The sequence below is a fragment of the Mastigoproctus giganteus genome, chromosome 8, assembly GCF_048544385.1.
Source record: "Mastigoproctus giganteus isolate SK-2022 chromosome 8, ASM4854438v1, whole genome shotgun sequence".
In the NCBI taxonomy this organism is placed as follows: domain Eukaryota; kingdom Metazoa; phylum Arthropoda; class Arachnida; order Uropygi; family Thelyphonidae; genus Mastigoproctus; species Mastigoproctus giganteus.
Window position 1 is genome coordinate 158,386,125 of NC_143582.1, and position 26,581 is coordinate 158,412,705.

The window sequence follows — 26,581 nt, forward strand, 5'->3', positions numbered from 1 at the left end:
TGGATATTGTCCTAGATTTATAAATCCCCGCTATAATCTTTCATTAATTTATCCCTTCCAAAATAATTCAATCTTAATATCTTGTAACGTTTCAAGTACATAGAACACCTTTACATCTTAACTTAGAACATACCAGTCTCAAGTACATGTATCTAAATCTTCCTTGCTTTAACTTATCCTTGAGATGAAGTACATACATCTATGAACCCTTTTCTTCCTTTTATACTAATCAATACCAAATCTACTATCAACTAAATAAACATTTTTCTAAAGTCCTTCTCTTCAAATCTACTATCAACTAAATAAACATTTTTCTAAAGTCCTTCTCTTCAAATCTAGCTTAAAATTATTATCTCGCACTTACATATTAACTTAGGGAATCACTCTTTACACTACCTTTTCTCAGTTCAGGGGCGACTCATCATCAACAGCATAGGGCATCATCAGGCTCCAACTGGAATTTTTCATCGGCAAAGTACTGCTGTTCATCTACAGGGATTCTCCTACGTTCAGGAACTCGCTCTTCTTTACATACGGCTATTAAATAAGTTGCTCCGGCCTGCTTTTTGGGCGTCTGATCAGTTCGATGAAACTGGGAAGCATAATAGAATTATCGGGACTCTTCTTACTGCTTTATCAAGAAGCCTGGCTATGTAGCTCTTCCTTATCTTTCATTACCGAGGCTTTTCGATCCTTTTTTTTTTCAGCTCCAGCATAGGTGTTTCCATCTTTCAACGGTTATCTCCTTCCTATTCCAACAACTCTTAAACAGCAACTCCCACAACTCATTACTCTGTCCGTTACTTTCTGGCGATTCTCCCGGCACTTCTCGGGATTTCTTTCCAGCCGCACATCACTCAGGCATCTCCACGGGAACTCTTTAAACTTCCACACTGCCAAAACTCCCAACTCTCCCAAAAAAAACTCCTCCTCACCCTGCTTTCCTGTCTTGCATCTCCTTTTTGTTTCAGCCGCTCATTCTAATTTTTATCCAATCGTCGTTCGTTCTTCATCATCTCATTATTCTCATTCGCTCTCTCCCACTTCTTCCGTTTTTCTTGGCCCTTCCCTCTCCTGGGGTAACTTCCTGTTTACAAAATTTCCAGCAACTTCGATGAACTACTGGGCGTCTAGAGATTTCTAGATATTTCCTTGTGATCATTCCCGATTCACTTACCGCCATCAGTCCACTCTGTTTTTTCTCTACCGCTCCTTGAAATTAATAAGTGCTCAAGGAGTCGGTCTGTTTCATCTAGCGGCTAGCCATTACCACAGGTGTATGCCACATCCAGGGTCTCCTTCACCCTCTTAGTTCTTAAAATCTTCCTCTCCACAAGGGGGAGTCGGTTCCCTTGTTCTTTCCTTCCAAAGAGCTGCTCACTTTCTGTTTATGCGACCATGAACTGGCCTTGCGGTGCTCCCTTTGTACTAGTGTTCCAGTGCTCCCATTGTCTTGTGTACCGTCCTGCTAGCCCCCGCTGTTACGTTAATCCTCCCCTACTTGACTGTATGGTACGGAGCGATCGCAATCTGAGCTGAAAATCATCCTATGTAAATAATATTATTTAATATATACATCTTTTTTTTCTTGTTATGTTATAATATTTATAACATAACATTCGCTAGGATAAGTGTAAGAATTTTGTTCTTACAGTATATAACTGGATATTCGAGAAGAGTAATTGAGGACACAGCTGAAGAAATACTCTTGAGTTTGGAGACATAGGTGGCACTAATAAATTGAAGATTTCTCCTGCAAAAACTACAATGAACCATTAACAGGTATATCGGATTACAATAGACCACCAAGAGTGTTAATTGCCGGTCATCAGATCCCCTTTGTTCAACAAACTAAATATTTAGGTGTTATTTTAGACATAATTTAATATTTATGCCTAATTTAAATTATTTAGTATATTACATTGAAAATTTCAGTGCAGCAATAATTAGGAGTTCAAGGGTTAAATGGGTTTAGGGAAAAGGATTTTAAACTTGTTTTACAAGGCAATATTTCTGCACGTAGTTACTAATCTGCATCAGCATAGGTATTTAATGTGCCGAAAATAAAATTTATATTCACTACAGAGAACAATGTTATTATTAATTCAAAGAGGTTGTAAAACTGTTTCAACACATGCGCTGCAATTTGTTGAAGGACAAATGGCAGCGCTTTAGATTTCTATGTGGTGTATATAGAGCTTTCTGCTACTTTATACTCTGAGGTCAACAAATCGAGTTTATGAATTTGTCATATGATATTACTTCTGATGTTAAGCAAGAGAAAAAGCGCATCCTCGATAATTTAGTAGGTATTTGGCAAGACAGGTGGATCAGTAGTTTAAGAGAGTCGGTTACGCGTTTATATATACCTGATGTCAGGTTCTTATACAATACACACAAAAATATATATATATTTTTTTTCCTAATATGGAATTTTCGTATTTACTTATAGGTCATGGTTCACTTAATGATAAGTTATATTATTTTGGATTGAAATCTAATCCGTTTTGTTTATGCGATATTCAAGAAACCTGGTATCATGTATTGTATGACTGCACCCTGTATAATGAATACAGATCTAATGAGTAACTGCACAGGGGTAATAACCACATTATTTGATGAATAGCAAGATACTTTGCATTGGAGAAGTTTGCTCAAGTTTTTTTTTGCTAAAAACGAAAAGTTGTAATGATAATGGGTAATGATAGAATGAGCCTTGCTGTATGCTTTTTTATTATTATTTATTTATTATTTTATTTTTTCTCTTTGTTTGCTGGTGTTCAGCATATCATTCTGTAATTTTTTTTTCTTTCTTTCTTTTTTAAATTTTTATTTGTTGGCGGCAATTAGCATAGTTTTCTGCTATGGGATTAATGTATGCTGATTGTAGCACTGTTTTTTTTTTTTTTTTTTCGCTGGTGTGCTGACACGAGATGGACGCACATCTGTTTGCACTTATTTTTTATTATTATTTTTATTTATTTATTTTATTTTATTTATTTATTTTATTTTATTTATTTATTTATTTTATTTTTTTAATTTTATTTATTTATTTTATTTTATTTTATTTATATTTATTTTTTTTTAATTTTATTTATTTTTTTAAAATTTTATTTTATTTATTATTATTTTTTTTTAAATTTATATAATTTTTTTTTTTTTTGAGTGCTGGAAGTGTTAGCATAGCTTGCTGCAGCAGAATTGTTGCAAATTGTTGTGCGTGTTTCTTTTTTTTTTTTTTTTTTTTTTATTTAAACCTCAAGCTGAGCTACCTGAGTGTGGGGAGGTTTTACTCTCACCTGTATAGCACTACCTCAGGTGAGAGCAGAGTTGGTGTAGATCATAAAGACAGTAAAACTATGTACATTTCACCTGTAGAACTATCTACTATTCACCTAAAGTATAATAGTAGATATTGATACTATATGGATATGGGCGTAAGTCTATGTACCACAGAAGAACACACACACACATATATATCCTGTATGAATTATCCTATTATATATATATATATATATAGTGGATATGGCAAATAGTTAACAGTTATAAACGTAAGATAATTAATTATAATGGTGATACAATCAGTGAAAACCTAAACAAAGAACCTGACAAGGGAGAGAAGAGCTGATTAATGCCATTAATGTCTAGATAAAACATTACATCAGTCTTAATATATATATATATATATATATATATATATATATAATAGATATTAAGACTGATGTAATGTTTTATCATAACCGAGGCATTTAAGATAACCGAGTTTAGGCTAGCTTAAAGACCAGTAATGTATTAACCATAATACCTATGAGTAGAAAACACCCGTAATTAAGAAAATAAACACAATAAACCACAATAGAAAGATAAAATAATAATATATATATATATATATATATATATATATATAGTATATGATAATTCAGGAGAATAGCAAATATTTTGGGAGGTTATAGTATCGATTATTCTGAGTGAAAAAAGTTCATATAAGCATCTGTCCAATCTCAATGGATACGGAGATACAGTTGTTTGAACCTGCGCGCACAAAGCCATTATATGCGGTATTAAAGAACGATAAATGATGTATCGTTTGTGTTTATTGACTTTTTGAATGATACAAAACACAAATAAATAATTGACAATTTTTTTACAGTTCACAATAAATGTTCGAAAATCCCACCGTCAGCCTCAATGCACTTTGTAACTCTTAGGGTAACGTAGCCCAGTGGTCAGGAGCGAGAGTGCATAGCACGCGTTCTTTGAGTGGACCGGGGTTCAAGCCCGTGACTACTAAATAGGATAAATATTTGTATTGACGATTTATTGTAAACTCTACTGACTTGGTTGTCGTGCCGGAGTATAAACAGAAAATTTATTTATTTTATTACAGGTTGTTCTTCTGAGGTTGTCTAGGCGTTCCTTTATGACGGCAGCAGTAACATTATAATGCAGCAAATTTATCCTCTACAAGCCAATATGGTTTCAAACAAGGATGCTCTACAGTTGACGCACTCCAGAATATCCTTACAACTGCCACAAACTCCAATAGAAAATATTTCCTGATTACTGCCATAGACTTTGCTGGGGCGTTCGACTCACTCTGGTGGCCGAGCGTCCTAAGCCGACTAAGACGTGCCTGTCTTCCCGGAACCTTTATAACACCATAAGAAGCTACCTCACGCCAGGTTTACAGGGGTTGTCCCCAGGGCTAGGTGCTGGGGCCGCTCCTTTGCATTCTGTTCTTGATGACTTCCTCAACGCTAAGCTGAATGAAGTTATCTCCCAGGCCTATGCAGATGATCTGATTCTGGCCGTGTCTTCAGATTGCAGCGCGCAGCTAGATAATTCTGCAAATCAGGCTCTCTTGAAATTACAAAACTGGGCAAGGGATCATAATCTTCAAATCTCTTTAATGAAGACTATTTCCATCTTACTGAAAGGGTCCCTCAGAAGACGTCCACAAATCAGGATAAACGAGACCACAATATGTTTCACTACTGAACTGAAATATCTAGGGATAATCCTGGACTCAGGACTTGCATTCCTTCCACATTTGAAACACCTGCAGACAAAGTTAAGGAACTATACTGCCTTGGTCGCCAGAGTTACGCGTCGGGATTGGGGCCTCGACCGCCGCACACTCTCTCGCTGTTCTACAAAGCAGTATTTCTACCGGCGATTACATACGCTTCAGGGATATGGTATCCGGGAGCAAAAATAGCAGTAAACAGAAAGAAGCTCGAAACTATTCAAAAATTTATCCTCCTCACCATTACAAGGGCCTGCCGTACTGTCAGCACCCATGCCCTTCAGATGCTGTCAGGCGCCCTTCCTTTGGAGCTGGAGGTGATACGTTGCGGGCTCCTCTACTAACTCTCAAAAGGCACATCGGTGACGTTCATGGACCACACCATTGATCCCACTAATAACTTGATTGCTGAAAAGAAGCGCCTTAGCCTCCGTTTACAGCAAATATGGCAAGATAGATGGGCTAACTCTACTAAAGGAGATATCACTAGGAAATTTATTTAACATATCAACAAGGTATATCCCAAGTCTCCTTCATGGGTCTCTCCCGGCCTGTACACAACTTTCATGCTAACAGGTCACGGATCCATCAGAGCCAAACTCTCAAGTCTTAGAATTATTAATAATCCCCTCTGCCATTGTGGAGAGCTGGAGAGTTGGTCTCACTAATGTGTGACTGCCCTTTGTATGAGGACCTTCGCTGCATTCTGATTACTAGAATTAACTTCAATCCCAAACTCCAGGAGCATTACTTGTTGGACAGCGACAGAGAGTACAAGGCCTTTTCGCAATACTGCCAGAAGCTCTTCACAAGAAGAAGATCCCTACCGCTGGAACGAACGTACACCTGATTAACTTGTCTTATCCTCCCCATACCGGGTGGAAAAAGGCCTGGTTTCGAATCCCGTCGATGACGCGAGGAACTTTAATGGGCTTTTTTTCACTCCGTGGCTGAGTTAGTCGGTCTCAGGCATAGACAGCAAGGTTTTTCTCCCCAGTAACTGGAGTTTTTTCGTCCAGCAAAACAGGCAAATCATACGCAATTTACAGACACAAATACGGGTTAATGTATTTAATTATGGGCAACCCTAAAATAATAATTTGATTTTTTTTGATTAACTTGTCTTGCCCAATTCAAGCTGGACTGTCAACGACTACCATCGTTATTGGGATGGGACCTCTGTTCCATGAATGACAACACGTTTAGGATCTTCCTGATTTAGACTCTTTACAAATTAAAATGGGACCTCTGTTCCATGAATGACAACACTGTTTTGGACTTTCCTGATTTAGACTCTTTACAAATTGTGATATTATGCAGCTCTGCTGACTCAGTGACCAAATGGACAGAAGCCCTGAAACCGCCCCCAAGTCAGACTGCAGTGAACATACATCTCTAATTTTGACTTAACAAAAGGGACAAATCAGCGGTGAGACCCATACTAGTGACACAGTCTAGTGATAACCACACACTTCACGACCAGACCTGAAAGCTCAGAAATCGTAGTGACAAGTATACATCGGGCGGGACACATTATGTACAGTCCCAAGTGTGACAGCCTTGCCAGACTCTGAAAAAGAAGACAAGATGGGACGGGACCTTCGTCCCAGCTATGACACTCCAAAGTACAGCTCAGCTGCTGCCATTAAGCTTTCTTTGCCATGCTCCCTTGCATGGTTCTTTTTCTCCACCACCCAGGCAGGGGGGGTTACCCCTGGTCGCCTGCCCCCTCGCCATCCCTCTTTTCTCTCTGGTGGGGCATGGGCCTGCTCCACTGATTTGGGGGTCATCTTCTCTATGGACCCCTTATCTCTGTCTTTTCCCCCCAGCCTTCAGTCTCTCTCCCCCTTCTCTAACTTATAACCAGCGTCTGAACCATCTCTAAATTGCCTGAGCCCTACACCCAAAAACTTAATAACAACATCAGTTGCATAATCAGTAATCCTTTTAGCTGACCCCTATCTGTAGCGTTTTTTTTTTTTTTTTAGGTCCTAGCCACTGAAATCTCAGGAAATTAGATGGCAGGACCTGCCAGAGTAAATAACTATAATACTGGTGTACCTGGTCTGCCTCCACGGAGCAGAGTGTGGACAACGTAGGAACCCATTAGGGGCCCAGCGGTTAATGACCAGAGGAACAACGATACACGACACTACACGTATACAAAACCCATACACTTTTAAACCTCTGGCATTGACAGTGTTGTTCCACACCCACAATGTATATTACGCGGAGATGGAGGAAACCCCTGGTGCCGTTGACACTAAACACACTCTACACGCTAGTATCCAAAATGCGAGCGAGAAATTCGTCTCATGTATTCCCATTTTCTTTGTACAGTGCACTTTTCATTTAACCCCACAAACAGTATTTAAAAAATATATATATTAAATTAGGGTCTCCCATAAATGAATACATATACTCCTCCTTTATGCATTATGTATGTAAATTGCGTGTATTATCTGGTTGATTTGCTTTTGCTGGACAATACGATGACAATACCACTGTGCTTCCCGCAGTGGTATTGTCATCGTATTGCATCGCATCGCATTAACTCAATATACAGCCTACCCATAATTTCTATCGCGGTATTTTCATCAGTATTAGCCTGCTGACAAAAAGTTTGGGAACTGCTCTTGTATGTCTAGGCTGAACTCACAGATTAATAAAGGCTTTCTTGTATCTCTAGGCAGTACCACAGATCTAATTGTGCAGTTAGATATAAAGTTTTCTGAGAAGTGCGCACAGGCTGCCAGAGCAGGTCATAGGATCTTGTCAATGATATACAGGAATTTTGCTAGTAAGGATAAGGAGGTGATTATCCCCTTGTATAAGGCAATAGTCAGGCCGCGCCTTGAGTACTGCGTACAGGTCTGGAGGCCTCATTTTAGGATGCAGATTTTCTAGAACGAGTACAGAAAAGGGCAACAAGATTGGCGAGGGGAATGAAGGGTTCTCTTGCCAAGAGAGGCTTAAGTTCTGCCAATTGCAGTCTGGAGAATAAGCACCTGCAAGGTGATCTGTTTGAGGTGTATAAGGCCTTGAATGGGTTGAGCAGGTTCAATGCTGATGGGATTCTTCCTCTTGCTCACTTTATGAACCCGATGGGGCTTAAATTGAAATTATAGAAAGACAGTTGTAGAATAAATGTCAGAAATTTCTGGGGAGCTCACATCCTGAGCTGGATATCATCATTCTTCTCTTTCTTGGTGATGCCTTTCTACTTCTCTCTCTCTCTCTCATACAGGGGGTAATTCGGGGTTTTTTTTTTTTTTTTTTTTTTTTTGGCTGGTGCAGCCTAAGCCTCAGGCTTCCTTGTACAATATGGCTAATAATAATAATAATAATAATAATAATTAGTCTTTAGCCAGCAGGTAGGGTAGTGGATTGCTGGAGCAAACTTCTATCTGTCGTTGTGGAAGTTGATAGCTTAAATAAATTCAAGGAAGAACTGGACAAACTTTTGGAGCAAATCGATGTGTTGAAATGGGATTTTTAATTTTTTGGTGATGCTTTATTAGCTTCCTTTCTTGCATCATATAACTCTACTAATGCTAATGCGAATTAATACTTACTAATCTGTAGGCAGTATAGGATATCTTTTCCCGTTCAGTAGTAAGAAAGGCTGCTCTCAAAGTAGTAACAATGGCTGATTTTTCTGTACACTTGGTCTTTTCTTGTGTTGTATAACCCACAGATACTTTGCTAATCTGTGTGTGTCTAATCATGTTACATATTGATTCTTTATTTCTCTAATTAAAAATGAATTATTATTATAAAAAATATTATTATAAAAAATAATAATGATATTCACTTATTATTATTATACTTTTTTTGTAATTTACTATTAAAATTTTAAAAAAATACAAAGCAGCACTGAATTTAGGTTAGTACCCTAATATTAGCTGATTAGTTAAATGAATTTGGGTTGTTTAAAAATTATATATATATATATATATATTATATATATATAATATATAAATATATATATATATATATAATATATAAATATATATATATATATATAATATATAAATCATATATATATATATATATATATATATAATTTTTATACACCCTAATGTATAAAATCAACTGCAAGGGGAATGTATAATATAACGATCGCTTGAACAATACCGTGCATGTTTGTTAATTCGATTTAAATGTGTGTTATTCAATGCTGTTTAGAACAGACATTAAATAAACAGTATAACTATAAGCAAACTGTCATGCTGTACGCATGCGTCAATTCGCTTCGAACGCTTTAAGCATTTATTGAGGAGCCATATTGGCAACTACACTGCTAACTCTTGCTATTCTTATTTCTGTCTCCGATGGTATTTGTGTAAATGTACATTTTAAAAAACTTCGTTTCAGGGTATTTCTGCTGGTAGCCATAGTTTACACCTTACCTGGTAAGTAAAATACAGAACTTACTGTTAATTTTGGTGTGATATTTATTCCACTATTCACTAATCTGAATTTCACTATTTGCACTTTGCTATTCATAGAAATGAATAAAAGACCGTTTTAATTTTTATGCAGCTCTATACCTCTGCTTTTGAATCATTATTTTCACCTGGAAGGTTATCGGGAAGCAAGTACACAAGGATTAACTTTACAACTTAAAATTTTAAAATAAAGACATTTAAATAATTCAATTATGGCTTGTGCAACATTAAAACGGACCTATGATTGGGATCCCTTGCATAGTCCAAGTGGAAGATCTCCGAAAAGACGCAGATGTATGCCGGTAATTTTGTCACCTACACCTCCTTCTACCCGATCGCATGAAGTTAATCCATCGCCATTTGGAGATGTTTCGCCGAAGTTAACCTCAGGTAAGTATGTATATTATTCTGTTTATAGTTTTGTTGTTGTTCGTTAGCAAGGATTTTGCTGTGCATTACTTTTTAAAGAAATTTTTGAAATTAAGATGCAAGCATAAAGGGTTTTTTTTTTTTTTTTTTTTTGCGCAGCATGGATTTAAAGATATTCATTTTAACTTCAACCTAATGTAAAAAGGCAAATAATTCAGAAGTGTGTATGAAGAATGTTTAAGCTAAGTTTTTACATTTCTGGAGTGAAAAGTAAAGTTGACAGACCAGCCGCACTTGAAATCGCACAGTACGACTTTGATGCATGAAGTTTACGAAGCAAGTCTTAAATAAATAAATAAATATATATATATTTATATAAGATTGCAGAGAAAACCAAGAAATAACGTTAAAAGGAAACCTAAACATTTAAAGGCATAAACTGTTTAGTGTGGCATTAAGAGCAGATTACTGCTATGGATACATAGATGGTTGAGTGGGAGAAGACAGAGAGTGGTTATCAATGGACACTGCTCTGTGTGGGCTAATATTATTAGTGGGATTTTCACCCCAGGATTCAATGCAGGGCCCATTGTTGTTTTCTATGTTTATTAATGAAGTTATATCAGGCTTAATGTTTAAGTTTGTAAATAATACAAAAGTTGGCAGGGTGGTTAATGACAGTAATGAAGTTAAACTACTACAACAAGATCTAGAAAAATTAGGCATATGGGCTGAGAAATGGCAGTTGAAGTTTAAAATTGACAAATGTTTAACTTCAACTGTACTGCATATGAGTAGCAGTAATCCCATTATAAGGTGCTATCCCATTGTAAAAGGCAGTGGTTAGGCATGCATCTTGGGGACTGCATGCAGATCTGTAGGCCACATTTTAGGAAGATGTAGATGCAGATCTACCAGAATGGATGCAGGGCAGTGAACGGAACTAGAGGTTGATCTTACCAAGAAAGACCTTGCATTTGTAAACTGTAGTGTCTGGAAACAAGGCACCTGCAAGGTGATTTGATTGAGATGTTTAAGACTTGGAATGTATTGACCAGGCTCAATGCTTGATGGTATTCTTCTTCCTCTTGCCCAGACTACACATGAGGGCACATAAATTCAAATTGGTAAAGGATGGTTCCAGGATAAATGTGTGTTGGTTTGTTTTCAGCAAACCTCTGTGCATTATCTTGCAAAAATTACAAAATTTACTTACTTTCAGCCAGAAAGTAATTTTTTTTTTTTTTTTTTTTATTTGTGGGATTGTTTTTCCCATCTGATGCTGTATGAGCTTGCTTCCCTGCATCGTTTGCCACAAACAATAGTATTAAATATGTTTCGGTTGAAAATGCCTATAATTAAATTTTAGTACTGTAATTCGTGCAAAAAAAAAAAAAAAAAAAAAAATGAAAATAATAAATAGCTTGTAACCTTGATGTAACATGGGTATCAGGAGATATCTTTGACACCCACATTATAAACAAAATGTGTTATAGTTGAAAATAAAATTTAACCCCCTCTCCCCATTTTTTTTTTCTAATTTTTAGATTCATTTGCACATATGCATCTGTTGTCTTTGCCCTGCCTTTCTGTCAATCCATCTGCATGTAATAGAATTCCAGTGGAGGGATTTTTATGAAATTTTATATTTGGGCCTTTTTGAAATATTATTAGGCTATTCCAAATTTCATTAAAATCAGAACAAGTAGGAATCTGATAATTATTTCTTTTTTTTTTTTTTTCATACAATTTGTATGGAAAAAAGAAATTCATAGATTAAATATAGTTTTAATGCAGCATGTATTGTTATGTAAGACTTGTGAATGTGGTGTCCCTTGTGGGGAGGAAGAGAGAGAGAGAGAGAGAGAGATTTAAAAAACTATGAGAAAAGGGTGATAAATATACAGTTGTAATTGAATTGAACAGCTAGTTTACAGAACGCAAAGCTATGGAGTTTCATTGTGTTCAATAAAGTTATAATCTTAGCAATTAATTGATTAGGTAATTATGTTTACATTTCACTTCTCTTAACCACAGATGCAAATTACCACTTACTGTAGCATACAAAACTGTTTGGTTTTTTAATCTACGAGCTATGTGGCATAATCCATTATGGATGGGTGGCGATAATTCAGTGATCATTGAGTGTATGTGTGTAGGATGTATAAAACGTGTGGCAGTTAAATAATGAGGCTGCACATGCAGCCACTACACACCAAGTGCCAGCTGTGAAACAAAAGCACTGCAGTTAACCTTGAACCGTTCCTTAGTTATCTGCCAAGTCATTTTCCAACACACTCTTTCACTTTGCAGTAAGACAAGTTTTTCATTACCTTTTTTTGGCTATTTGCCAGAAAAGTGGGACACTAAACAATTGAACAATGAATCAGCCTCAAATTTTTAACAAAACTGAAGAAAACACTAACTGAAAGTTGAGTTATGTCAGTTTTATAAGAAAGATACAACAAGCTTTTATGCAATTCAAGAGCTTGTGTGATTGAAAGGAAGAAAGAATGTGGAAGACGATGATTGAATAGGTTGTCCAGTATTTAAATGAAACTGATGAAAAATGTGGACCAGGTAAGGACATTGATTAGAAGTGATTGTCGTTTTAAGCATTTGAATGATTGCAAAACTCAGTATGGACAAAGAAAGAGTTAAACAGATTTTAACTGAAAATTTAGTCAAGAGAAGAGTGTGTGCCAAAAACACTAGAAGGGAAGGAATGAGCCACATTGGCCCATCAGATATGATTGGCAGAACTATTGATGATCTTGTTCTGATTGCTAAAAAACATATTTTGCACATTCATGCATGAACTGTTTACAGATCACCATACCAGGGGTATACCAAATTATAACTGGGAACTGAATGATTTTTTGGTAACTAAGAGGAAAGTGGAAGAGAAATTTGAGGATAACACTAAATGCAGCACCTGGGGCCAATTAAATCTCTCCAGCTGTATTAAAATAAGCAGCAAAGTAATCAAGTAAACCTTTTATCATAATTATGAGAGCACCTTTGGGTTCAGGAGTTCTATGGATTGGAGAGGTGTAATACCTCCTCATTTGTAAAGGGGGGGATCAAAAGGAGAAGTGAGTAATTATAGACCTATTAACTTGACATCAGTTCCAAGAAAAATAATGTAGTTAGTGATGAAAGTAAAGCATCTTGCATCTTGACAGAATGCAGTTATATGGCAATCATAGCATGGATATGTTAAGGGAAAATTTTGTCTAACTAATCTGATTGGTACTACAGCATAGTAACAAAGGAACTGGTGCAAAAAATTTTCAGCAAAGCTTTTGATACTGTTCCAAAGGAAAGAGTGCCGTACAAATTGCAGTAGTGTTAGAGGCAAGTCACTATAGATAAAGGATGACTGAGTGGTAGAAGGCAGAGAGCGTTTATTGATGGCACTACTCTTCTTCTAATGGTTTCCTACTGTGTGCTTGTTTGTTTTCAATATTTATTAATAATAATGATGAAGAAATATTGAATATAATATCAAAGGTTGGCATTGTGGCTAATGATGCCAACCTTTGTATTGTCCGTAACCTTTGATCCAGAACAAGACTTAGAAAAATTAGTCAGGTAAACTGAGATGTATCGATTGAGGTTTAACATTGACTAATGCATATTGGCAGTAATCCCAGATTAACATACCAATTAGGTAATATCATACTGATGGTAATGGAAGAAAAAAAAAAAGGGCTGTACAGTTACTTTGTGGTAATTGTATATCTTGACATGAACTTTTCTGAACATTGTGGACACACTGGTAACCCAGCTCATGATGTTCCATCAGTGATATACAGGAATTTTGTCAACAGGGATGGGTGGTATCCAGTTATATAAGGCAATGTTTAGGCCACACCTTGAGTACTGCATACAGGTCTGAAATCTTCATTTTCGGAAGGATGTAGACCTCTTGGAAGGTACAGAGAAGGCAAATAAGATTAGTAAGGGGAACAAAAGGATGCCTTTGTCATAAGACTTCAGTTCTGCAAATTGCAGTGTCTGGAAACTAGACATTTAATTGGGGATGACAGTGGGGGGTCTCCTGATTTGAAGTGTTTATGGCCTTAAGAGGATTGAATAAATTAAATGCCTGTGTCATCCTAATTCTTTCTCAGACTACATATAAGTGCATATAAATTTAAATAAAAAAGGATGATTGTAGGATAGATGTTAGAAAATCTGCTTTCAGCCAAGTAGTAATTTATTGTTGGAACAAACGACCATCTGGTGTTGGGCTTAGCGGGGGAACAGGCATTCTGTGCGTTATCAGACACTGTCTAAAACACTGATGGATCCACTATCTTTCTATTTCAGAAGATTTAGGAGAAGTCTGGTTGGCCTGCCTACCTAAAAACCACTCATGCACACCTTCTTGGTGGTAAGCCCTGTTACGTCACTTAGGTTTCAACGTATGTGTAAAGTGGTTCTCTTTGTGATACCTGGTCAGCGTGAAGAAGAAAAGACCAAACCCTCCAGCACATGACAGCACGATGAAACAAATGGCCCTCAGTCCCCAGCGGCTTTCACTCCCCCCCCCTCTTATGGCAGCGAGAGGATCAGAGTGGAAGCAGAAAGTGCTAAGAATCTCTGGGTACGGCCAGGCTGCCATGCACAGAAACTGAACTTGGCCAGTTACAACGTAAGATTGCTCATCTGTGAAGACAGGATATTAGAGCTGGAAAGGGAATTAGAAAATGTGAATTGGAATATCATCAGTTTGGCTGAAACAAGAAGAAATGAATCACTTATAAGTTTACTTATAATATACTCAGGATTTCTAAGAGGTACAAGCTAAAGGTTATAATGATTTATGCACCAACATCAAGCCATGATGATGAAGAGGTTGAAGAAATGTACACCAAAATTGAGTCTTCTAGATGAGCAGGACACTCACTACACTATCATTATGGGGGACTTCAATGCTGAAATTGGAAAGAGACAAAACAGCGCAGAAAGGGAAACTATAGGAAATTTTGGAATTTATGAAAGAGGTGAAAGACTTGTGGAATTTGCAGAATCTCGAGGAATGTCAGTAATGAACACTTTTTTTTTCAAGAAAAGGGTGAACAGAAAGTGGATATGGAAGAGCCCGAATGGATTAACAACTAATGAAATCGACTTCATCCTCACTAACAGAAGATATATCGTGAATGTTGTTACCGTCCTGAACAAGGTAAATGTTGGAAGTGATCACAGAATGGTAAGTTGCATGCTTGATATAGATGTAAGAAAAGAAAGGAAAAAAAAACTGAGTTGAGTAAATAACACGGTCTTTGAGATGAGAGAAGAGGAGAAAAAGCAGTATGTACTGGAACTTATTAGTAAAATAATAAGTGGAGTTTACCTCAATATAGTACATAGAACACTTCCGTATGATACCCTCCAGAAATTAAAACGGAAAAAACGAAAAAATCGACAACTTACCGGTACATTAGAGTAAAATATAAATAATTAATCAATTTAACACAATTAAAAATCAAATTAACGCAATTAAAAGAATCTAACGAAAATATTCAAAACGATTTTCCTTCCTGAAGCTGACAATGCTTTTCGACCGTATGTCGTGATCACAGGAATGAAAAAAATTCATTCTGGTCCATACAGAAATGAATTTTTTTCATTCCTGTGATCACGACATACGGTCGAAAAGCGTTGTCAGCTTCAGGAAGGAAAATCGTTTTGAATATTTTCGTTAGATTCTTAATTGCGTTAATTTGATTTTTAATTGTTTTAAATTGATTTTGAATTGTGTTAAATTGATTATTTAATTATTTATATTTTACTCTAATGTACCGGTAAGTTGTCGATTTTTTTTCGTTTTTTCCGTTTTAATTTCTGGAGGGTATCATACGAAAGTGTTATATGTACTATATTGAGGTCAACTCCTCTTATTATTTTACTAATATTATTATCAACGTAGAACATATTGAGTATTACAGCTCTGATTCATACTATCTATGTACTGGAACTTAGGAAGTTTGATCTTCTGTAGACTGCTCAAGACCAAGATATCGGCAAGTAATATTACAACTTTCTGAAAGTGATAAAGCCCCACGAAACCTATAGGTAAAAAGAAATCCAAAGAAGAAAAAAATAGTCAAGAAACACTTATGATGAACCGAAGACGACAAATCAAGAGCAAGACAAACACTGAGAAGGAGAAAATTGAGTATACTGAGTTATGCCAAGCCATTAGAAAGAGACTCACAGAAGATTTAATACAAGAAAAGTAGAACAAGCATTAAGGGAAAACTAAGGACTTAAATCAGCAGCCATGAGCAGTAATACAGAAAGACAAATGAAACTGAAGAATAGCGATGGTGTATTTATAAATAGCAGAGAATGCATAATTCAAATAGCAGAAGCCTACTATACAGAATTATACAAGGAGTGGGGAATGATGCCAGCAGTGGGGAAGATGGATCGCAAATTATGCCTGGCATTAGTAGATTATGAAAAGCCATTTGACTATATACAGCATAAGGCAATGTTTCGGGCACTAGAAAGACAAGGCATAGATACCCCATATATTATGATTTTGAAGAAAATATATGAGAACGCTACCTACTTTATTAGACTAGACAAAGAGACTAGCAAATTTAAAATTGAGAAAGGAGTTCGACAAGGAGACACAATATCTCCAAAGTTGTTTACTGCTGCCCTTGAGGAAGCATTAAGAAGATTAGACTGGTCGCAAAAAGGAGTCAATGTGAATGGGGAGTACCTAAACCATTTAAGATTTACAGATGACATTGTGGTCATAAGCCACGATCTCAAAGAATTAGAGGAAAATCTTAATTAGTTACGCAGAGTTAAGGATTTTGGACTAAAGATGAATGTGGCTAAGAAAAGTAATGATGAACAAGTATGCCACAGAAAGGGATATAACGATTGAAGGAGCAGTAATTGAAAAGGTGGAGACACACTTATCTGGGACAAGCCGTTAGCTGTAATAATGATAAATGGTTGGAAGTCATGGAAAGAATAAATTTTGAATGGATAGCATTCAGGAAATAAAGTCACATACTGAGGAGCAATATCTCAATTTGTCTGAAACGTAAAATAATGAACCAATGTATACTCCCCACCATGACTGATGGAAGCGAAACTTGGGCACTCACCAAAAGAATGGAAGAGAAGCTGAGAACTACACAGCAAAGAATGGAACAAATTATATTGGAAATCAGACTGTTAGATGAGAAGAGAAACAAATGGATTAGGTAGCAAACTCAAGTAAAGGACATTCTTATCAAAACTAAAGAACTAAAATGGTCTTGAGTAGGACACATGATGACAAGATGGACTAAGAAAATAACAGAATGGTACCCAAGAGGAGCTATAAGAAAATCTGGAAGACAACGATGGAGATGGACAGATGAAATTCAAGAGTTGGTGATGACGACGACCGCCATCTGTTGTGGAAATGGATAGTTTGAATAATTTTAAGGTAGAATTAGATACTGTATATTATTAGAGGGGATGAACAAGTGAGGGTTTTTTTTTTTTTTTTTTTGGTCGGTGTCGAAAAAAAGTTGCGTTAGGGTTAAATTTGAAAGTGACTGCAATCTGCCCAGACATGATAGGAGGGAGTATATGAGAGCCATGTCAACCAAATCGGCCCTGGACAGATTGTGCAAGGCTCATGGGGTAGAATTTTTCTAAGCGTGGTCTGTGCTTGTTAACAGAAGAGACTGTTTCTATGGGGATGGGATACACTTAAATAGAAAACGTGCAAGAATACTTGCTGATGCTATCAAAGCAATGTTAGGTGGGTTGGAAAACTGCTAGCTTGGTGGGGGGTTCAGAATAATAGATTAACAGTAGCTGCAGGCAGGGGTGAAAGTGATTCTTGCACTGCTTCTATTGGAATGAGCAGCAGCCTGGAAAGCAAGGTGCTGAGGATTTCAAAAACTGCTGGAAGTCAACATGGAATAAGTAAATACATGGGCTGTATTAGGACAACTAAGAGTAAGAACAGGTGCATGTACACCAGTGCCAAGAGTATATTAAATAAATTTGAAGTGCCGGTCACGTCATCAAAGGCAGATATTGTTGGGATATCAGAGATATGGTGTCACACGGATATAAGCAGTGCAGCATTGGAATTTAGGGAGTAGTACAATGTGTACAGAAAGGATAGACAATAGGAAGGGAGGAGATGTTATGCTGTTAGTTAAGAAACATATACAGGTAACTTTTTTGTATAACACGGTAGTTTGATTCCTACAATCTCGTGTAATACGAAACTTGTTATATAGGACTAAGAACCAGTACAAAAAGGGGGGTTATGTTTCAAAAGCTAACAAAAATATGCTTTTTTTTTTATAATTATCAGAAACTTGATTTTTATAGTAATAATAACAGAACAAACGTCTTACCTTACAAACTGTGATGCTTATTTGTCAGTAATGTACATTCATTTAATTTTCTTCCTCTTCTTAGATACTAAGCACAATCTCTTCTGCAGCATCTTGATTTCTTGTACCTTCTGCTCTCTTTAAAAGTCACGAACAGCTTTCTTCAAAGTCACAATTATTTTTTATGGTTTCAAACAAGCACAAGTTGAATAGCACAGAACCTAACCCAGGGATCTCCCAACAAAATACAGTGGACCCCTGCTTTAAATGATACGTGAAAATCAGAAGAATATTTTCCAGTTAGCAAAATAAAAATAAATTTACACTTACATACATAGCTTAATTAATATGTACATACTAATTGATATTTCTGTTCACTGACTTTTTTTTTGTGATAATTTAAAACTGTAAAAATGATAAGTAATTAATAACAAACTATGCTTGCTACCTGGGAGTCTAAAACACTGATGGAACTGATATTCGTGTGACACTCAAATCAAGTGGACTCAATTTCGGCACAAAGTCCAGGCGGTCTGTGACAGCCAAATCTTCTGCTTGCACCTTCACGATGGTGGGACTGTTAGTAATCCTGGGTATAACCTCCATGCACAAGTACATGGTGGGTGACCACCCAGGTGTGAACCAACGTAATCAGGGGTCGAGGTGTGACGCCCACACCACATGGAGGAATGCCGCCCCTCTATGTTACCAGGCAGTACTAGGTGGTAGATGACTCTCATCAACCGGTGAAATACCATCACTTTGCTTATTGGAGGCTTGAAGTGGTGGAAACCATGTTTAGTCTCTAGAGCTAGGTTCCAGTCAACCCTTCCCTATCTCTTCCGTCATGCAGTATGATTGATGACTTTTGAGGTTATGATGAACATCGTGGCGAGATCCAATATTCCTTACATTTCGATGGTACAGCTCTAAAACGGTGTTCGCAGGCCGGCCGCTAGTTAGTAAACTGGACCGAACCTATTGGTAACTCTCTAGGAGGCTTCCGGATCAGCTAGTGTATAATCTTGCTACCTCTACTCTGCCAGATAGTGACTGGAGGTAGTCCGAGTAGTGTGTATGCAGGGAGCATTGTCGAGGCCACATTATATCAAGGATCTGGGTATATTCTTACCACATGTACGCCATATCCAAAAATTTCATTACTTCATATGTCCCGCCCACTTTTTCTTACTATTGAATACACCATGAATTGTCAAACTAATAGAGCAAGCTTATCTGCGAAAAGATCTAAACCTCCCAAGAACTTCCTAATTCATTTCACAAATATACGTGGTCTCAATTCTAATCTCAATGATGTCCATTTCCACTTGCAGTCTGCCAAACCCCATGTACTTTTTCTGACAGAATCTCAATTATCGGTTGATTCAACTACTGCTCATCTCAGGTGCCCAAATTATTTGCTGTATGATTTCTTTTGCATCAAAGGTGGTACTTGTGCATATGTCCGTTCTGATATTCCCTGTCAGAGACTTGGCAATTTGGAATCTCTTCTCTTTGATCTTCTCTGGCTTAAAATCTCTCTACCTCATTGTGTCAAATTTATCTGTTGTCTCTACCGTTCTCCCAACTCCACTAATCATTTGGAGCTCTTTGACTTCCTCTCTTTGCAACTTGACTTTCTCCAGTCCAACTTTCCTAACAGCGAGGTAATTTTCCTTGGTTAATTTAATGTTCACAACTCTAGCTGGCTTCCATTTTCTAGTCACACCGACCCAGCAGGTTGTGATGCTGAGGCTTTTGCAATTACTAATGACCTAGCACAGATTGTTCATTTACCTACAAGAATACCGGACAATCCTAATCATGCAGCCAATACGCTTGATCTTTTTCTCACAAACAACCCTTCTAAGTACACGGTCGAAGTAAGAGGTCCTTTAGGCACTTCAGATCACAACTTGGTGATTCTCTTCTCCAATGGAACCTTTATCTCATGGCTATTCCCATCCTTGTGTTGTTTGGCATTACAAGAATGCAAAATGGGATGACCTGTGAGACTTCTTTTCCTTGGTCGGATTACTGTTTTAAAACTTCTGATGTCAACGTTTGCTCAGATCGTGTCAGTGAAATTATTCTTGCAGGAATGGAATCCTTTATCCCACACTCCACTTTAAAATCTCGTCTTTTATCTAAACCTTGGTTTTCCAATAAATGTGCTAAGGCTGTACAAGAGAAGAATGTTGCATATCGTAATTGGCTTGTTTCAAATTCTTCAGTTTCATTTTCTGCTTACACCAAAGCTCGCAACAATTGTAAAGCAGTTATTAATCAGTTCAAACTAGAGTTTGTACAGGCTAAGAGTAGAAAACTTGTTTCTTGTCCTAATGGTAGCCGAGCATTCTGGTCTCTTGCCAAAGCTATTGGCCGCAACTTTAGACGATCTCTGCTCCCACCTCTGTCCAAACCAGATGGTTCTGTTGTCACTTCAGCCAAGGATAAAGCTGACCTGCTAGCATCCCATTTTTCTTCCAGCTCATGTATTAATGATCTTGGTAAAACACCTCCCACCATTCACAACACGCTCCATTCAATGCCTCCTGTGGTCTTCCGTCAAAAAGATATCAGAAGGATTTTGATGAATCTTGATGCTAAGAAAGCTCCAGGTCCTGATGGTATTTCTCCACCTATTCTCAAAACCTGTGCATCTGAACTCACTCCTATTCTTTGCCGCCTTTTTTCACTTTCTTATTCCAAAGGTGTTTTTCCTTCTGCTTGGAAATTTGCTCATATCCAGCCAGTTCCTAAAAAGTGTGACAAATCCCTCCCATCCAATTATCATCCCATTGCAATTACTTCTACTCTTTCTAAAGTAATGGAGAAATCAATTAACCGCCAACTCTTAAACTACCTAGAAACCTTCCGTCTGATCAACGATCACCAGTATGGATTCCGTCAGTGTCGACCTACTGGTGATATTCTGGCTTATGTTACCCATTTATGGGCTAATTCAATGGAAAGGTTCGGTGACACACAAGTAGTTGCTCTTGACATCTCAAAGGCTTTTGATAGTGTTTGGCATTAAAGGTCTTCTAAACAAGCTTCCATCTTATGGTTTGCCAACTGTTTTTAGTAATTGGTTATCCAGTTTTCTCTCTGATTGCTCACTGAGGGTGATGGTAGATGGCTCTATGTCTTCTAACTTCTCCACTAATGCCGGTGTACCCCAAGGTTCAGTTCTTTCCCCCACTCTTTTTTTCTTGTATATTAATGACCTTCTTCCATTGACTGGAAATCCTATCCATAGTTTTGCCGATGATAGCACATTGCATTCAACTTTCCATTTTGAGAAACCTTGTCCTGCTCAATCACCTTCAACTTCTCGAAAATCTGCTACCAATTCCTTAAATGCCGATCTTCAGGTAATTCTCCAGTGGGGCAAAGACAACTTAGTTGATTTCAACCCTTCTAAAACTCAGTCTTGTCTTATATCTCGCAAAAAGGATTCTTCTGCTCCTATGCTTATCTTTAGTGACACTCCGATTTCTAGGCAAAATGATATATCTCTTTTGGGGTGGGGATTACCCTGACTTCTAATCTCTCTAGGCATGAGCACATTACAAATATTGCTTCCTCTGCATCTAAAAAACTTGGTTTTATCTTTCGCTCTCGGCGTTACTTTTCTTCCAAACAGCTGCTCACTCTGTATAAATCGCAAATCCGCCCTGCCATGGAATATTGTTCCCACATCTGTGGTGGTGCCCCCAAAACCTCTCTCAGGCTTCTTGATTCCATTCAGAAGAGGGCAGTTAGGTTAATTAATGATTCATCTCTAACAGTCTCTCCACTCGCTTTCTCATAGACGCACTGTTTTGTTGCATGCCTCTTCTACAGATACTTCCATGGGCACTGTTCTTCTTAATTGGATTCTATAATTCCCGCTCTCTCTTTCAAAACAGTCCGAACATGTGCCGCCACCAGCCAACATCCATTTACTGTCCAACTTCAAACCCACAGAACCAACTTTTCATCTTCCTCATTTATTCATTCAACTGCCGTTTTCTGGAACAACCGTCCTTCATACGTATTTCCTGAAAATTACAATCTACAGAAGTTGAAGTCCAATGTCAACAAATATCTTCTTTCGTCTTCTCAACCTCCAACCCAAGCACGGTACTAAGTACTATAGGTTCTAATACCTCTCGTGTTTGGGGTTCACATAAAAAAAAAAAAAAAAAGTATGGAGACCCTATATGAAAAAAAAGACATTGTGCTTCTTGAAAGGATCCAAAGACAAGCAACTTGAATGGTGAGATCGGCAGAAGGACGACTATACGAGGAAAGACTTCGATTGTGTGCTGCAGAGCTTGGCAACCAGGCACCTCATAGATGACCTGATTGAGATTTATAAAGCTTTGAGAAGGATTAGTAAAATAAATGACGGTTGAATTCTTGCTGTTCTAACTTAATTAGTAAACTTGCGGGGGGGGTGTACAGGCAGCCAGTGAAGCAGTATAGCTGAAAAATATTAGTAAGCTAGTAGCAAGGGGGTGCAATGTAGAACTAGAGGAATGAATGAAAGAAAGAGTGGGCAATATTGAGTCAGTGGGCTGGGCACTGAATAATATGAGTGAAATAGGAATTGTGATGAAAGGGAAAGAATGTTAGTTTTTGTGAAAGAGAGCAATTCAGTAAGGGAGCAAGAGAGAGAGTGAATGAGCGTTGTTGTAAAGGGGAATGAGTGAAGGAATGAATGTAATTGGCTGCATGCATACACAGTTAAAAATAATTTATTTAGCTTAAGATACTAATACAATCTGATCTACGTACAACACCAACATGCAAACTGTACTCCTCCCTGGCCTGCAGTAATGCAGCCAGGGCTGTACTGCAACTGAAAAATATTAATAAGTTGGATTGCTTGAGGAGAGCAGAAAGAAAACTGAATAAATGAGCTGAATGCCAGAAGAATGAATCAGTGTGTCTGTGAGTATGATAGAACAAAACATATATACTATTAGATGTAAATGATTACTAACCAACTGTTCTTATAGATAACTCTCATAATCCTAGTTATTAGTGTACTAACTTACACTACACAACATTGCATTCTCCCACTCTCGTGTGAGAAAGAGAATAGATGTATGGCGGGGGGACATATATACATGTTAAACCCTTGATTTAACGGACCCCAATATAACGGATTTTGGATTTAACTGTCTGGACAAATAATACAGTAATGTGCATATTAATCTCGACCATATTTTTTTTTTGAGGTTATACAAAACTTGTGTTATTATTAATTAAAAATTAATAATAATTACTTCCATTATTGTTTTGATAATTACCTACTTTTATTTTTATAATCAAATTCAGGAAACTGTAGTCAGGAAATTGTTTTTTATTCTTTCTGAAAACGTGTTCAAATAGCAGTTTTCCCAGATAACAGATAAGAGCAGGTGGGGACATGCGAGCTGAACGTGACTCAGGACACTAAACTGCAGGTCTGCCGACTCGCTTCGTTTCGGTGCTATCGTGCGGTCAGGTTGTATACAGAGTGTTTCTGTCATTTCTGAATTGCAACTTTAAATAATTTTGCAATCTGTACAATTTAAAATGGCATCAAGTGATAGAGGAGTTAAAAGAAAGCGTGTGAACTTAAATATGGCACAGAAATTAGAACTAATTGAGAAATTAGAACAAGGCATCTCAGTAGCATATATTTGTGAAATTTATGGCGTAAAAAAACACTGTTTCTGATATCCATAAATCAAAAGCCAAATTGCAACATTATTCTTTAAAATACAGTATTGATATCTCTAAATGTGGTTCTACAGAAGAGTAGAAAACACATGAAAGTTGCGCAAGATAAAAACTTAATATTATGTTACATATTCTTTATTATAATTTAATAATTTTATATTGTACTGTACTGTATATTGTATTAAAGCTTCTTCTTTTGTTTTTTTTTACATTAAGAACAATCTGTTAATGCCGAAAGTCCATTAACAGACACCCGTTCTCCTCTATTAGTCTGTTAAATTCGAGGGTTTACTTTATATATAATGAATGGGGGGGGGTTATCTCTAACACAGAGGCGCCTCCGTAGCCAGGTGGGATGGAGCAGCAGTGCATAGCACGCGCTTCTTGATTAGACCAGGGTTCGAGCCCGTCACCACCAATTACGGAGGATGTGGAAAGGTCAGAGAATAACCACCGCATAACACGGAGCAATATGGCCTTAGTTGCTAATGCTCCTAAAAACCAAATAACAAATAACAATCTAACACAGAGAATTGCTGCAAACCTTGCATAAAAGTATTTTTTAACTTTTGTGCAGAAAAAACTCTGCAGTTATGTTGGATGTAATGTTTCAACATATCCATTCTTTTTTGGGAATACCCGTTGTTAACTCGCTAGTTTGGTGTGTTATGCAAAAAAAAAAAAAATTATTGGGAAATCTCCATGTTAGGTTCTTTGCAATTGAACATGTGCTTATTTGAGACCATAAAAAAATTGACTTCTAAGCGTGCAGTTCGTGACTTAAGGTTTTTGTAAGGTTATATTGGTTTTTATTTGATAGTTTATAAATTTTTCTGGGTATGTATTACTAAACTCTATTCTTAAGAACCATGTTGGAATAATTTCTTTGTTGTGAATTAAATTCCAGCTCTAAATTATGCCTGAAGAACTTAGGCATAATTTGGATAACTGCCAATTTATTTAAAAATGGTTTTTAAATTGTTTTGTGCCAGTTGCGGAAAACTATTTAAAGCAGAAAAATCTAGATTTCAAATTCTTATTATTATTGGATAATAATCAGGCCATCCAAAATGTTAATGTTCCTACTACCTAATACAACTTCTTTAATTCAGCCATTAGATCAAGGCATTATATCTATCTTTAAGACTCATTACATCAGAAAATTGTTACAATGGCTTTTGGAAAAATTTATTCTGAATCTGTTGAAGTGATGGAGGCATGGAAATATTTCTCAGTTGTGGATTGTATTGAAATTGCAGCTTTATCGCTGAAATAAGTAAAACAGTCAACATGTGCATGTAGGAAAAATGTATGGCCTGAGTCAATTCATTCAGGAAATATGGTCAAACCAGCAGAAAACAGAATCGGTGCGATAGTAGAACTTGTTGAGTGGTATGAAGGGAAGGTTTTGATGATACGACTACTGAAGATGTTCAAGAATTATTGGTAGAAAAAGAGGCTGGCAAAGTGGATTTGGTGGAAATGGCATTGGAGATGAACTTAAATCAGTTCAGTTCGGATGAACTTAAATAAATTCTGAAGGTCCAAATTTTACACTAAAAAACATACAGGAAGGCATAAACTTAGTGGAGCAAGTATAATCTTATTTTTTGAGTGCAGATCCTTTGACCGAAAGGAACACAAAGTTCAAAAATGCTTAGCTCCATACCATGCAATTTTTTTTTAAAGAAAGCAGAAGATACATGAAATCTAGATGCTGCAGAAGAAAGTTCAAAAGGTGAAGATATTCTACAACAGAAGTTCTCGTTTGATTGTGCTTAGCAGCAATGAAGAGGAGGAAAATTAAATGAATGTACATTATCTGACATATATGTATCACAGTTTGTAAGATGTTTGTTCAGTTATTACTATTTTTAATTTAAGTTTCCAACACAGTGGGGCCCAACATTCAATGGTAATTTGTTCCACAAAACCCATTGTATGTTGAAAACGTAAGTTAACCAATAATACATTGATTTCCTGTAATTTTTAACTCTTGGCAGGTGACTCCAACAACACATAAAATAGGTATTTCCTACATGTTATACTTCATTTTTACATTAAAAATGAGTGCTTTATAAAGATTATTTAATAAATAGTTATAAAACATCTTAAAATAAAAACCAAACAATAAATCATGATTTACCTGATGAAATCAATGGTGGTGGGATTAGATCTGACGTCACGTCTTTTCAGTCTTTTGTGTTTTGCTGCTACTGGCAAAGAAACTGTTCAAAGTGGACTGTTTTTAACAACTTTTTCTAGTCTCCTGCAATAAGAAATGACTTTGTCTTCCATTTTTCACATCACGAGTTCAGTGTTTTCAATGTTGGGGTGTTTTTTATACCACTTCTCTTAAACGTCCTCTTCTTACTCTTCCTCTCCAAGGTCACTCCATAATCTTCTCCAACTCTTGTAGCTCCTGTGTCGTTAGCTCACGCCCATGAGTGTCAATAAGGTCCTCCACATTCTCTCCGTCAACCACCAGACCCATTGATTTACCGAGAGTGACAATATCATTTGTCAAAGCAACATCTTCAAATCAGTCAAAGTTATGGATGATTAAAAGCCAGGTGTTTTTCCAGGCTGAATTTAAGCATCTGGTGGAAGCATCATTCCATGAACTTACGATTAGCTTC

At 36.9% G+C, this 26,581-nt stretch overlaps 1 protein-coding gene across 1 annotated transcript in view; it reads left to right on the plus strand.

The window, feature by feature from the left end:
• Positions 1–9,276: 9,276 nt before the first annotated feature.
• The window catches only part of akirin, a 75,273-nt gene continuing 57,968 nt past the window's right edge, over positions 9,277–26,581 (plus strand). The window contains exons 1-2 of the mRNA XM_090379005.1: positions 9,277–9,441; positions 9,572–9,867. Of these exons, the coding sequence (XP_090235131.1) occupies positions 9,690–9,867 (178 nt within the window). The 5' untranslated portion in view covers positions 9,277–9,441; positions 9,572–9,689. The remainder of the gene's footprint in view (positions 9,442–9,571; positions 9,868–26,581) is intronic.